Consider the following 14,648-nt stretch of genomic DNA (forward strand, 5'->3'; position numbering starts at 1 on the left):
AGGACTTGGACCAACACGGGCAACTCAAAAGCAGGATACTAGGAGTGGATCCTTGTGATTTTTGCTTGAAATCTCCCAACTTCACCAGCAAAGACTGAGAGCTTGTATAGGGATGATCCTCTTGCTTGATTTCAATGCCAGAGCTGTGGGATGGTGGGCTTAAAGGGGGCGCAGACCCTTCCTGCAGGATGCTGCTTTCAGTGACTGCAGCTCCAGTGAGGTTCATGCATGGCTTGGCTCTGATCTCCCTTGGCGGAGAGGGTCCGCAGAGGGGCTGGAGGGCAGTGATCAGTGTTGTGCCCAAGAGATGCCCAAGCTCTGGCTGGCATCGGGGTGGGGCTTGCATAGCAATGAGGGGGCGGAGCCAGCTGGCCATGGGAGGGGCGCTTTGTGTCTCTCGCTGGGATTAGCGCTGTTTATGTAACGGGGATTAGCGCGGAGCCCCGCGCGGTGCAAGTGGCGATGGGGCTGCGGGGTTGAGGGCTGGCAGAAGGGCGATGGGGGCCGCCGGCAGCAGCGAGCCCGAGCAGGGAGCACTGGCGCCGCTTAAGGTAAGGCTGTCCAGGGGGTCTTCCTTGGGATGGAGCTGGGGGGTGGGGTGTCAGCCTAACTCCTTCCATCTGCCAGGATTCCTCTCCTCCACTCTGGGTTCCCGGCCCTAGTTCCAGCACTAGGGCTGTGAAGGCAAATGCCTCTGAGCATACACAGAGTGCTTTTTTGTTTGTTCCTCTGAGCATACACAGAGTGCATTTTTGTTTGTGCCTCTGAGCATACACAGAGTGCATTTTTTGTTTGTTCCTCTGAGCGCATTTTTGTATTTTGCATGTCCCTCTGAGTGCATTTTTGTTTTAATGCTGAGGCGCTTTCTCTGACTGCCCTTTCCCGAGTGCCAGCAGGGCGAGGAAATTCAAACCCAGAACTAAGAACACAAGAAGAACCCTGCTGGATCAGGCCAAAGGCTACCTCAGAATGCCAGGTGCCGGGGGGGGGGGGAGCACCAGGATGCAGGTCTCTTTTGGTCTTGCGTGCTCGCCGAGGCATCTTGGGCTGACTACGTGGGCCAGTCGAGCTTCCTGTATCTCACAGTAACCCCCCAGATACCTCAGGGAGCATACAAGACCACAAGAGACCTGCATCCTAGTGCCCTCCCTTGCACCTGCCATTCTGAGGTATCCTACTTCTAAAACCAGCAGCTTGCACATACACATCACAGTTTGTAACCCATGATGGATTTGTCAGAGACCCTTTTAAAGGCATCCAGGCCAGGTGCCATCACCACATCTTGTGGCAAGAAGTTCTATAGCCTAATTACACTCTATGTGAAAGAAGTGTTTTCTTTTGTCTGCCCTAGCTCTCCCAACACTCAATTTTAGTGGCTGTCCCCAGGTTTTGGTGTTGTGTGAGGGGGAAAAGAACACCCCCCCACCCACTTTATCCATCTCCAGCCTAAGTTTGAATGTCTTAATCATGTTCCCCCTCGGGCACCTACTGGGGCACCTTGACCTTCACTCTTTCAGTACAAGCAACTCCTGCGTGAGTGCATGTCCCATCTTTCTCCCAGAGGTCCAAGGGGATTTGGAAGTTCCTGACTCCTTGGGAAGCCCTTGTCTATTTGCAAATGTCTTGGTTTGTCTACAGTTCTTTCCACTGAGGCAGGGCAAAACTATTCTGCAAATTTGTTGCCAACAAAGAAGCACCCGATTCTTCCCATTCTGCAGAGCAATCTTGTCTGCTCTCCAGCTGGAACGAAATGTAGCTTTTTGTGGATGTGGACGTGACCCGCCACCGGCCACGTGGAACAGCATCCTCTTCCAGTTTCCACGTTTAGGGCTTCAAATGATGGATCTGTTGAAATGGTGCCCCTGATTAATCAACAGATTGTCACTTCTTTTTTCCATTATATAGTACTTGGAAATCTCCAGGTGGAAGGCACCTTTGGAGGACAGGTACTCCTCCTCTTCCTCAGTCATCCAGAAGAGGAGATACCTGTTCTGAGATTTTCTACTGTGCCATCCTGCTCTTTCAGATCAGATAGGCTGTTTAGGCCAGAGTTGTCACACCTTGTTCAGTTGCTCCTTATTGGGGGTGTGTGTGTGTGTGTGTGTGTGTGTATTCATGCAACATCATCTGTTGCCCACCTGTATTTTCACTGCATTTTAAATTGCATTTATTAACACAGGAAATTCTGCTTTTTTGAGGCTTGTGCTGCAAGAGCTGGTGTCTGTAGCGGCTATGAGTTCTCCAGTTTGAATCTCACCTCTGGCATGGACTCACTATATAGCCTTGGGCAAGCCACCTCCTCTCTGCCTCTGCTCCATCCACCTGTAATATGAGGAATTGGGGCCAGCCTGTCTCCAGTGAATGAGCCCATTTGCTTTGGGCAGCAGACTGGGGCTGGAGCAGAGGGGGCGGCAAACAGATGGTTCCCTCACTTTGCCTCTTCTTCCACTGGGCTCTTTAACAGATCTTGGTGGAGGAAGGAGCAGTGTGAGAAGGGGGTGGGGTAGGAATGGATTGCTGTGATCTGAGGATTGGAATGAAACTATCCTGCCCCTTACCTGGCTCCTTCCGGGCTCTTGATGCTAACCAGGAAATGCCACTGGGATGGCTCACAGCATACTCTCCATTTCCTGCTTTCCTTCAAGGAGGAAGGAGCTGGGTAAGGGGTGCCCCAGGGTGGTGGGGGAACTGCAGTGCTGTTGGGCTGCCTTAGTTCAGCCCTGATGATGAACACTTTGCCTTACGGGGCTATTGCAAAGTCTACACTAGCGATTTTCAACCACTCCATCATGGCACATTGGTACACCACAAATGGTCTGCAGGTGTGCCACTGGAGTATGGGGAAGGGTCATATATTAGTAGGGCCATTGGGGGAATGAGAGCCCCTAGCCAGCAGCGCAGTGTGCCTTGTCAATTGTCAAAAAATCGATGATGTGCCTTGACAATGTCAGTGCCTTCTTGATGTGCTGTGAGTTGAAAAGGGTTGAAAACTACACTGAGAAAGTACATGTGAATTGTCTTGTATGCCGCTTTGAGCTTCAAGGAAAAGCAGTATATACCTAAATCTTTTGCATAAATACACTGGTTTATACACTTGAAAAGCGCTATATATGAGCACTCGTAAATGCCCCATTACTGTTAATAGCAGTGTGGCGAATGGGACTGCTCGTGATGTTGTCTCATTTTTTTATTTGAGTTGGAGGGTCAGTCTTCTGTGTTCCAGCAATGTAATACTCCGTACCACTCTCTGGTGTGGCTAGGATGTAGCATAATGCAGGTGACCCCAAACATCTGTATCTCCTATGACGTAGGGAAGAATTTTGCAACAGCGCAAGTGGGAAAATGATGACTGGCTGGTGCTACAAGGAGTATGTCTGGGAAAAGAAAATGCCTTTTCCCTTTCAGAATTATTGTTTATCCATGTGCAATCTTCATGTAATTTAGAGCACAATTTTACACATGTCTGTCTACTCAGAAGGCCTGATGATGTCAGTGGGACTTAATCCCAGGTAAATGGCATAGGATTCAGCCTTCGTCAATTTGTGAATCATGTATGAATTTTAACTAAGACTGAGGGCACAATCCTAACCCCTTATGTCAGTGCTTTCCTGCATTGGCATAGCAGTGCCAATGGGACGTGTGCTGCATCCTGCAGTTGGGTGACACTCACGGAGGTCTCCTCAAAGTAAGGGAATGTTTGTTCCCTTATCTCAGAGTTGCATTACCCTTATGTCAGTGATGGAGAGCTCTGACATAAAGGGTTAGGATTTTGCGCCCTTATTTAATCAAGAGGCAGTGGAATGAACCTTCATCCATCCATCTGTCTTTCTGGCTCTCAAGGGATAAGAAACAAGGATCCTTGCTCCCAGGGGTTTACCTGGAGCCTTTGTACACAAAGCCTTGCTTTCCTTGAATCCTTGCCTTGCTGCTGTGTTCTCTACAGGGCCCTGGCACCAACTTCCTGCCAGATGCCTCACGGGCACGGAACTGGAAGAGCTTCCTGTCCACAGTTGGGGGAGCTCTTCTGGGCCTGGAAAAGGCGTTGGTTGCCCAGAATCACCTGAAGCAGGAGCAGGTAGTGGTGATGGAGAAGATGCCCCAGCTGATGGAGAAGGAGGTGATGGAGTGGCCCCCCTTGCCCCAGTTCATCTCCCTTTTCTTGCCAGAATTTCCTGTTCAACCCCTAGTGGGGCAACGCCAACTTAAGGTGGGTGCCCTTCTGTGCTTTGGGGTGAGGAAGGAAGAATATGCCCTGAAAAGAGTTTTTGGAGAACGTGTTATGTTGGAATGAGCAAGGAGGGGCCAGGGTTGTCTTCCCCATTGAAGGCATGTTGCTTCCTTCCTTTGCAGATTCTGGGCTTTGTAGCCAAGGGGTCCTTTGGAACGGTTCTGAAAGTGTTAGACTGCAGGCAAGAGAAGGTCTTTGCTGTGAAAGTGAGTCTCTCCCACCACCCATGAACCTTCCACCCTGGGAGAACCCTACTTGTCCCCCTGCCTGAGACTTCAATGCCTGTGTCTTCTCCTGTAGGTGGTGCCGAAAGTGGAGGTGCTTCGCCGCGACAGCCTGAAGCAATGCAAGGAAGAAGTCAGCATCCAGGTGGGTCCTGTGTCCTGTGGTTACAAGAACAAGACTTACGAGGAAGGTGGCTCTAGGTTTCACATGAGGCACCATTTATGCCTCAATTTGGGGTTCACCCTGCCGGGGTCAGGAGAGGCTATTGTTGGTGAGAATGGATGCAAAGAGAAGGGGTCTGAATGTTGCTTTGGGGTCTTTGGTGCCAGACCTCAGTGCTTTAACAGAACCACAGCAATGGGACTGTTAGTCTCTGCCCAGTGTGCTGAGCGTGGGGCTTTTGTGTCCCACTTTGTGGTGGTGGTGAGTCCTGGAATCCACACCTATGGATCCCAAGACTTCATTAGTCTTCTCAGAATTTTTTTGGCCTCCCTCCCAGTTTGCTTTGAATTTCTCTCTTGGCAAAGACCATTGTGGTGGTTGTCCCGCAATGAGAAAGGCCAGCACATATTTCTTCATGTTTAGCATATTACATTCCACTTTGCAACAACGTGAATCATTCTTGAAGCAGCTTTCGGTAAAAAAGGAATAAGAAGGTGCTTCCCTATCCCCAAAGCACTTGCAGTTGATGACACCGAGCGACAGCTACCAGGAGAAATGCTGTGCTGGGCTGAATCGGGGCGGTTGTTCTCTCCCTGCTAAGTACAAGAGAACCTCTCCTTTCAAAGTTTCTTTGTTACCTGGCTAGCAGAGGCTTTCTTAAGGCTTGTGACTGTACTGTATAACATTTTTATCCTGCCTGTCTTCCCAGGACCCCAAGGTGTAACACAAGGAGCCTACCCACTAGGGCCAAAAGGGCCAACTGAGGCCAACTGATACAGTCGCCTCAGGCAGCAGGTTGGGTGGCCACCTATGACCACTCACTTGCTTCCACTGTTCTTTCTTTTCATCCTGTTCCATGATTTGGAAGAGGAAGAGGTGGAAGAGGAAGAGCTTAAGAGGAAATATAGAGGAGAGGAGAATGGTTGGGCTAGACAGCACCGCAGGAGGATCTTGCTCACCACTTTCCCCTCCTCCACACTTCCTCTTTCTTTCCAAATCTGAGGAGCAGTGGCTGGCACTTCAACAGGAAAGGGGGCAGAGACAGCATTTAGCAGGCAGGCAGCCTCAGGTGCTAGGAAGTCTTAGCTTCGCTCTGCTGCTCCCCTCCCTTTTTGATCATTTTATATTTGTTGCCCGGCCCAGGCTGTGGGGATTTGGACTGGGCTCCTTTCCAGATCTTCCTTGGAGAAAAAAAAAAAAATGTCTCTGATTATTTCACAAGGTGAGGTTGTTTGAGATGTTTGCTTTGGGGGAAACGTGGCTGGCGGCAGCAGTAGGGCTTTAAAATTCACCTTTGCTGTGAAGCCCTTAGCACTGGCAGCAATCCTATATACACTTTCCTGGGAAACACAGTGGGGCTTACTTCTGAGTAGGTGTGTATAGGATTGTGCTGCAAGTCTCCATTCCGTACTGCAATGACACAGCCGAACCATATGCATGTCTACTCAGAAGTAAATACCACTGAGTTCAATGGGACCTGCTCCCAGGTCAGTGTGCGTGGACTTGCAGCCTAAATTTGGCCAGTACTTTCTGAGTGCGCCAATAATTTCCCTTGTATCATCTTACTGGAATCCTTAAACTGCCCAGTACGATCCCCATATTGCCACTGAAGCTCAGAGAGAGTTACTTTCCTGGTGAGTTGAGGGCAGAGGCAAGATTCAAACCAGGCAATCCTGATTTGCAGCTTTGTCTCTTCGCCATTACGCTAAGAACTCGCATTCTTACCTGTTTACCCTCCTCCATCCCTCTTCCTTTCCTCTATTCTTTCCCTTGTCTCGCTATCTAGATTGTAAGCTCCTAGGGGCAGGAACCTACCCATTTGGGTCCTTGTCATGTACAATATAAATAAGAATGGTGAAATAGCTTTGGTTTTATGGACAGAGGGACAAATCCTGGGAAATGCTTTGTGGCAAGGACTGTTTCCTGGATCTCTCTATGGCCCCACCGTATATGTCCCTGTCCCTTGTTTTCTCCCTGCCCCCCCTCCTAGGTTCCTGTACTCACACATCCCTTTTCTTTTGTTCCCCAGAAGCAGGTCCGTCACCCGTTTGTTCACTGCTTAGGGGACAGCTGGCAGGGGCAACACCATCTCTTCATTAGTGAGTGACCGTCTGCCCTGTGGGGCTCAGCTAGAGTAGAATCCCCCCACTTTTCCCCCTTGTGCGTGTACGCCTCCATGTGCCTCTGGGCTTGTGCTCACACATGTGACTCCTGTTCCCGTAGCGTGGACACTGCTCCTTTACTCCCTGTGGATTAGGGGCAGCTTGCTCCCCCCCTTCCCCAAAAGCATGTGAGCAGGGATCAAGGGATTTCCCTCTCACAGATCTAAATCCCCACCACCTCCTTCCCCATAAAATCCCCCAATGCTTTCTGAATTTTCTCTAGCCTTGGCAACAAGACTGGTTAAAAAAACATTTTGCATGCCCACATGGGGAGCGGGGACAGTCATGAGTTCTGTGTGGGGGGGGCCAAGGATTAACCTCTGTCTCTCTTGTTCACATGCCAGTGTGTACATACTGCAGTACGGGGGACCTCTACACACTCTGGAAATCTGTGGGTCGCTTTGCAGAAGCTGTCATCCGCCTGTTTGCCACGGAGCTGGTCCTAGTACTGGGTGAGTGATCAGTTTGACCAGGATGTTGCTGGTCCAGTTCCCCTAAGTGGGCTGAGTCCTGAGAAAGCAGGAGTAACCAGAACTGGTGTTGCCCCAGGGTTCTGCCTTGGTTTCACCTGCTGTTAGAAACAAGAGGGCTTCTGAGTGACATCCTTGCTTTGCTGATGGGGGGTTGGTAAAACTCTTATCCTTGTCTGTTGGGTGTCGCTCAAGTAGATGGGTGCACTTCTGAGGTTCATCTCTAACAATGAATCGTTGTCTCTCATTGAGCAAAGCCAAAATTACAATGGCTGAGCGCCCCTGTTCTGAAGACCTTGCTATGGCTGAAATGCTTGCCAGAGGCAACACTACATAATAGCTTCTATCTTATCTCTAGATGGGGGGGGTGGTGGCGGAAATGCAGAACACTGAGGCTTTGTCTAGGCAGCCTCTGATGGGGAATAGGCAGTCTTTGATGGTGGTGGCGACAATGCAGTTTGGTATTTATTTTATTTTTCATATTTTTGTACTGCCTTTCCTCCAAGGAACTCAGGGTGGTGTGCATAGCTTTCCTTCCCTCCTTTTGTCCTCACAACAAACCTTTGAGGTAGGTGAGGCAAATAGACAGCAACTCACCCAAGGTCACCTTGGAAGCTGCATGGCTCTGTGGGGATTTGAACCTGGATCGTCCAAGTCCAACTCCAGATCCACTACATCATCCTGGCTCTATAGCTCCTAATAATAATAATAATAATAATATACAGTATTTATATACCGCCTTTCTTGGTCTTTATTCAAGACTTTATTCAAGGCGGTTTACACAGGCAGGCTTACTAAATCCACGCAGGGATTTTTACAAATTGAAAGAAGGTTCTCTCTTTCAAGAACCACCACATTCAAGCTGTTACACTCCGATCTGGTTTAACATTCTGGCCTCCATCCTCCCACGCTCCGAGCAGATGGAACAGCTCAGCTGCAGCTTGCCAGCTGCTTCAAGGTCGCACGGTGCCGGTGGCCTCGAACTGGCGACCTTGTGGATGTTAATCTTCAGGCAAATGGAGGCTCTACCCTCTAGACCTAACCTCCTGTTTTCCTTTACAGGATACCTCCACAACCTGGGCATTGTGCACCGAGATGTTAAGGTACAGGACACACCTTCCCCCAGCTTGGCAGATGGTTTGTGTTGTAGTATTTTTATTTTTGTGATAGTTTTCTTGTTGTGTGTGTCTTTGATGTGTGTCTTTGTTGTGTGTGTCTGTGGGGGTGTGTGTGTGTTCAAACCCATTTTGTCCTCCCCACTGGAAACTATGGCAAAACAGCCACCCTGGGACAACCCTGGCTCAAGCCTAGCTTGAGCTTGTACCAGGGGGATGTTGGTCTTTTACTTTTGACATTGCTGGGGGGGGGGGGTTGTGCAGCATGGAAGGAAGGGTGCTGCTTGTGTGGATTCTCATGCAGCCTCATTTGGGCTTTCTTTTTTTTTCAGATGGAAAACATACTCCTGGATGAACGAGGCATGTTATTGGGGAAGGGAAACGGGTTTTCAAATACTGTACTGAGAGCCCTAAAATTACATGCCAGACGTCCTGCAGTTAAGCATAAATTAATGACCTGACACAGCTTCCTTTAATCTTGTACACACTTGGCATCACACTTTTAACTCGGTTAAAACAGCCAAAAGTGACAGTAGATGTAAATCAGAAAAATTTACCATAGTACTGATGTAAAACTCTGTGACTATGGAGACCATCGCAGCACAGAGCATGTACATTTTATTCCAGAAAAATTATGCAAATCTCTATAGTCTCACATGTACTGGATGTTGTCCATTGGCTGTATTCAGGCTGTGCTCGCAATTTCCACAAATCCTAAACATTTTTTAAAATTTTCCATCTTGCAATATTCTATGTAGTGACAAAATAAAGGAGATGGTCAGTGGTGATGCCTAGTTAGGGGGGAAAACCAGTTAGAAGCTATGAGGGTTGGGGCTATAGTTGCCTGCCTCCTGCAGGGTCTGTATCTTTTCAAACACGATACCTGCAGCTATGAGAAGAAGATGTCTTGATGGTGGTTTGCATGGAAGTTGCGCAATCCATCAAATTCAGTGTGCAACTGAGACTCTCGGGCTATTTTTGCCAACGGTGTTTGTGCCGCTGATGTGTTGCTGTTTCAAATTAAGCAAATGCAGAGATCTAGGGAAGTGTAGCCTCCGCTGAATGAGAATGGAGTGGGGCAGGGGGAATGGAAGAATGTGTCTCTTTCCAAGGGCCAAAAGTATGTGTTTCATTGTCTCTGGGAGTATCCCAGATGGCAGGCTTCTCATGCCCTCTTTTCTCTGCCCACAGGGCACTTGAAACTGACCGATTTTGGCCTTTCACGCCACCTGCCTTGGGGCAAGAGGGCTTACACCATCTGTGGGACCCTTCAGTACATGGGTAAGGCTAGTAAGCGACTGACTGTGGCACTGGTTGAGAGGGATGGGGTTGGAGGTCATTGCCAGGGTCTTTACCTCCTTCTCTCTTCTTACTGGCAGCCCCAGAAGTGTTGAGCGGTGGTCCTTATGCCCACTCAGCCGACTGGTGGTCTATGGGTGTATTGCTGTTTGCATTGGCCAATGGAAAGGTAAGGATGTGTAAATGAAGGAAACTGCCTTACCTGAGTCAAGGCCACTGTCTAACTCAGGATTGTCTTTGAGATCAACTTTCCAGGGTTTCAGAGAGGGGTCTTTTCACATCTATACTTGGAGAGTGAACCTGGGACCTTCTGCATGCAAAGCAAGTGTTCTCACTCCATCTCCAATATTAATCTGGATCAGGTCAAGATCCATCTAGCCCAGCATTCTAACAGCTGCCAGCCACATCTCTAAAAACTCACTAGCAGGGCTTGTAGCTAATGGTCTTTAACAGCACCTCTTTCATAGCATCATCACAGCTATTCTCTGAACATATTTTGAACAATGTTCTCTGAACAATAATGGAACGTAAGTTCCATTATTTTATTTTTGAGGTATTTGTCTCCCACCTCTACCTCTAAGGAGGTGCACAATAAATTACTAAACAGTGATATGGTTAGCCCTTTTCCTGCAAGGCTCCTCCAAATTTGGCTGCCAGATCTTATTGATATTGGCCTTTGCCCCTGTTTCCACCTCTTCCAGGGCAAAGCTTAGTTCAACCAGTTACCATCATGTACGTTTGCGCCCTTAACCGTGACCAGGGCTTTAGCTCAATGGCAGAGTGCCTGTTTTGCATGTGTTTAGGTCCCAGTCAGGTCCCTGGCTGCATCTCCAGGTAGAGCTGGGAAGGATTCCTGCTTGAAACTTTGGAGATTGTGCCAATGCCGGTCAGTGTAGACAGTGGACTGGACGAACCAGTGCTCCGATTTTATACAAAGCAGTGCCTGCATGTGCATTTCAGTGTCAGCCCAGGTCCTTTGGCAGGCAGTGCTGCCACCAGCAGATATAATAGAAATGGTTGCTAGTTTACAAGGGGTTCCAAATGGTGGAAAGGGTGACAACTGGGTGAGCTCTAGAATTTGTATGGGAGGGAGAAAACAATTCCAGCTCTCTTCTTCCCCTTCTCTTCAGTTTCCGGTTGCCCCGGAAAAAGACCACGTGACCATGTTGGAGAGTGTGAAGCGCTGCAGCTACAGTATCCCATTCACCCTCAGCCTGGGTTTGCGCCTTCTGCTCAGTGAGGTAAATGCTGTTTCTTCTGAACTGCCTCCTCACTTGTCCTGCACCCAGAGCCGTAACACACAGCCCTGGCACCCAGGGCAGTGACCTCATATGATGTCATGATGTCACTTCCGGTTCTCCCCAGAGGAGGGAGCCACTCGCTGTGGCGGCTTCATGGCCAGCACCTCCTCCTCCAGGGAGAACCCAGAAGCGACTGTCTTGCACCTCTTGTAGTGCAAGGTAGTCATTTCCGGGTTCCCCCCCCCCCCCGGAGGAGGGAGTGCTCCCTGCTGTGGCTTCGCACCCTTTCCTTCTCCTGTGGAGGCTGCCTCCGTAACTAGGATGGAGCCTGAGTGGCATTGTGTCCTCCCTTGATGTAGCACCTGGGGCAGGTGCCTCTCAGGCTCTGTCCTAGTTTTGCCTCTATCTGAATCCCTCCCCATCCCATCACTCAGAGGGTGCCATTGAAGGGTTCAAAACAAGCCTTGCCAGACACCTAAATAGTCTGTTCCGCTGTTGGTAGTAGGGATACCCCTTTGTTAATGTCCAGACGGAGAACTCACTCCACAGTTGACAAGTTATAGGAATAAACATATGAAGCTGCTGTGTCAGACCCTGGGCCCACCATGGTCAAGATTGCCTACACTGACTGGCATCCACTTCCCAGTATCCCTGGCCAGGGGTCTTTCCTTACCCTACCTGGAGCTGCTGCTCAGGGACTTAACCTGCAATTTTCTGCATGTTAAGCAGATACTCCTACCACTGAGCTATGGCCCTTCTCCCAAGGTGTGTTCACAGCTACAGTCTGCACAAATAAGGAAGAGATTAGTATGGAGCAGGGCTGGCCCATCCATGAGGCTGACTGAAGTAGTTCAGTGGATTGGAAGGGGGGGTGCCTATTTCTGTCTGCCTACTTACTTCCACTGCCTCTTCTCCTCCTTCCACATCCTGGGTTGGAAAAGGAAGAGGGGAACAGAGGGGAACAGGAAAGGTATTGGGGAGAATGAGTGCTGGACTGGAACACTGGAGAGTGGAAGGAACTGTGGCTGGAACATCCTCAAGTAAGGGAGGCAGCATCTGGCATGCACTTCAGGTGTTAGGAGGTCTTGAGCCTAATTTCCTTCCTTGCTTTTCTTCTTAGAAGAGAACAGAAGTTCAACAGTGGGATTTAAGAAACTGTACACGTGAACACAGCCTCCATGTTTATCTTCCACGTCCAAACCGCCATGATTATGCCTCTGCCACAGCCGTGTTTAACAGTGTTCTGCATCATCTCTTCCCACATCTTGTTTTCCCTGTGCCCATTTACTCTTATGGGAAGATAATACCTATCTTCCCATAAAAAATCTTCCTTTTAATAAAGGAGCCCTGGAGAGAACGGACTGTGTTGTTATAGAACGGATCCGCATCCCTTGTGCTTATGTTCAGGCTGAATGTCTAAACATGGTGTTTAGTACAATAAGTACTGTTAAGTTCTCTTAACATTCTCCAGTGTGGAAAAATCCCAAGGGCAGTGCTTAATATCCTTTGAAGGAGGGAGCCACTGGACATGCAAGGTGTGTCTGTGTGTGTTTTACAAATATGCAAGCAGAGTATATATGAGAGGCAAATCTAAGACTCCTGCAGCATGTTTTAAAGCCACTGATCCTATACTGGAATCCTGACACCAACGACAGAAATCCCTGCAGCCCCGAGACTACTTCTAGTCCAGCTAATCCAGCTCAGAAATTGTGGCTCCTTCTGTATTTGCCTGACTTCAATTCAAACTCCCACAGGCTATTTCTGTGCCCCTGCTGCCAGCGGAAGACAAAGGAGGGACTTATTTTTTCCCCCACATGTTTACATCGTCCTTCCTCCAAGGAGCTTAGAGTGCGTCTACGTAGTCCCTTCCCTCCTTTTGTGCTCACAACAACCCTGTCAGGTAGTTCAGCCTGAGAGACAGTGACTGGTCCAAGGTCACCCAGGACGCTTCATGGCTGAGTAAGGATTTGAACCGGGATCTTTCAGATCTAAGCCCAACTTCCAAAACACTACATCATCCTGGCTCCAGCCACTTTTCTCCTATTCTGGGAAAATTAATCAATGACCTCTCACGCAAACCAATTGCTTGCTAAATGGTCACCCACAGAGATAAAGTTATCCATTTTGCCGGTGCCCGATTGCAAAGAGAGAACTTTTCTGGGCAAATAGGGCTGGTATCCTTACTGTATAATCTCTGTCTGCCTCCTCTCTCCCCTTCCAGCTCCTTTGCCAGGATCCTCTGAGGCGGCTGCGCTACCCCCATCATTTCCGGGGCCACCTCTTCTTTCGGGGAATGACGTTTGATGCTGAAATGTTGCAGAAACAGCCAGTGGATTTCGTGCTGGGTTTGCGGCGGGCCAAGGAAACCACCCTGGACTCTGCTGTCTTTTCGGATTTTGACTGTGACCTCATTTCCCCCTTGAGCCACCCTTGGCCTAGCTGAGGCCTTGGGCATGTTGGAGGCGAAGATGAATGGGAAGCTCAGGGCCAAGAAAGCACGAGCCCAAATCTGAGTTCTCAGGAAAGAAACACTTCTTCTGTGCAGCTTCTCTGGGCCAACAAGCCATAGGGATCTCAGGGACACCAGCAGGCATGTTTTCTTCACCAGCAGGGATGCTGAATCCCACGTCCCTTCTAGATCTAGATCCCTGTTAGCACCTCACCTATCCAGGGTCCATTCTATGCAGTACACAGGGGTTCCCCAGGGACTGGAAAACCAAAACAATCTTTTTCTGCAGGGTCAGTTGGAGTATGCAGGTTGTCTGTATGACAGTATGAGTATGGAGTTTTACAGAGCTAATCATGGGCCAAAATGGGAAAGGTGGCTGGTGCATTTTGCCGTCATCCTGTTCTGCCCACTGATGAAGCAGTCCAAATACTTGTGCAATCCAAAAGTCTCTCCACCTGTCTATCTCTGAATTGGTCTAATTTTGCATCCTTCTGTATGCAAGGTGTGGAGGCCTGTGTCCCCCACGATGGGCTTGTTCCCTCATTCAGGTTACACACTCAGGCTGTGCCAACTCCTTTATCTTCCCCCCGCCCACCCCAAATGTGCTTAGGTGTGATGGTTAACGCCAGGCAAGAACAGCAGCAACGCCGCCCCCCCAGTCTGTACCTCTCTTTGTGTCTTATGTGAACAAGCAATAAATCTCTTTTTATTGGTCTCTGCGGCTGTACAGCATGTTCCTTGGTTGTGAAGGCTGCACTGCAGTTTTCTGACGGTTTGGGACGGCAGGTTTGGGATGGCGGAGGTTCTGGATTCCAGGAAGGTAATGCCTTTTCCCAGAACTGTAGCATAATGGTTAAGAACACAGAACTACCTTGTTGATTTGAACAAGGTCCCACTAGTCTAGGAGTGAGTTTCTACCAATGGTTGGCAGGGTATCTCTGGGAGGCTCACATGCCGGGCACATGAACTTGAGGGGTATACAGCCTTTGTGCATGGAGATGCAGGGGGTAGTAATTGCACCAGGAAACAATCTTTAGGGGGGCAACAAGCTGAGTTTGACACTAGTGGCCAAAACTGTGAAAACCTCAGTATGTATGAATAATACCATAATGTTATACATCATTGGAAAGGCAATTTAATGCTGAATGCAAGGGAACAAACCACGTTGGAATATCTCTATTCTATCAAAAGTTATGGTCAATTAACCTGCAAACTTTTTATTTATTTACTTAATAAATTAGATTTCATTGTGTGGGCACTACACTATCTTCTTTGACCCTGGTAGCAGATGCCTTAG

General features: G+C 48.9%; 1 protein-coding gene across 1 annotated transcript; it reads left to right on the top strand.

The window, feature by feature from the left end:
• The first annotated feature begins 469 nt into the window (after positions 1-469).
• Positions 470-13,951, top strand: RSKR (ribosomal protein S6 kinase related). The gene is made up of 12 exons (XM_066636315.1): positions 470-551; positions 3,944-4,207; positions 4,351-4,434; positions 4,529-4,597; positions 6,645-6,714; positions 7,122-7,229; positions 8,310-8,350; positions 8,695-8,722; positions 9,554-9,643; positions 9,742-9,830; positions 10,792-10,902; positions 13,124-13,951. Exons 1-12 carry the CDS (start codon positions 498-500, stop codon positions 13,343-13,345), a joined length of 1,230 nt encoding a protein of 409 aa, XP_066492412.1. The 5' UTR covers positions 470-497; the 3' UTR covers positions 13,346-13,951.
• Positions 13,952-14,648: the final 697 nt, after the last annotated feature.

Source organism: Tiliqua scincoides, chromosome 8 (genome assembly GCF_035046505.1).
Source record: "Tiliqua scincoides isolate rTilSci1 chromosome 8, rTilSci1.hap2, whole genome shotgun sequence".
Taxonomy (NCBI): Eukaryota; Metazoa; Chordata; class Lepidosauria; order Squamata; family Scincidae; genus Tiliqua; species Tiliqua scincoides.

Coding starts and splice junctions, on each gene's coding strand:
- RSKR (XM_066636315.1), top strand. CDS start 498: ATGGGGGCCGCCGGCAGCAGCGAGCCCGAGCAGGGAGCACTGGCGCCG. Junction 4,435..4,528: donor AGAAGGTCTTTGCTGTGAAA/GTGAGTCTCTCC, acceptor CTTCTCCTGTAG/GTGGTGCCGAAAGTGGAGGT. Junction 9,644..9,741: donor TGGGACCCTTCAGTACATGG/GTAAGGCTAGTA, acceptor TCTTACTGGCAG/CCCCAGAAGTGTTGAGCGGT.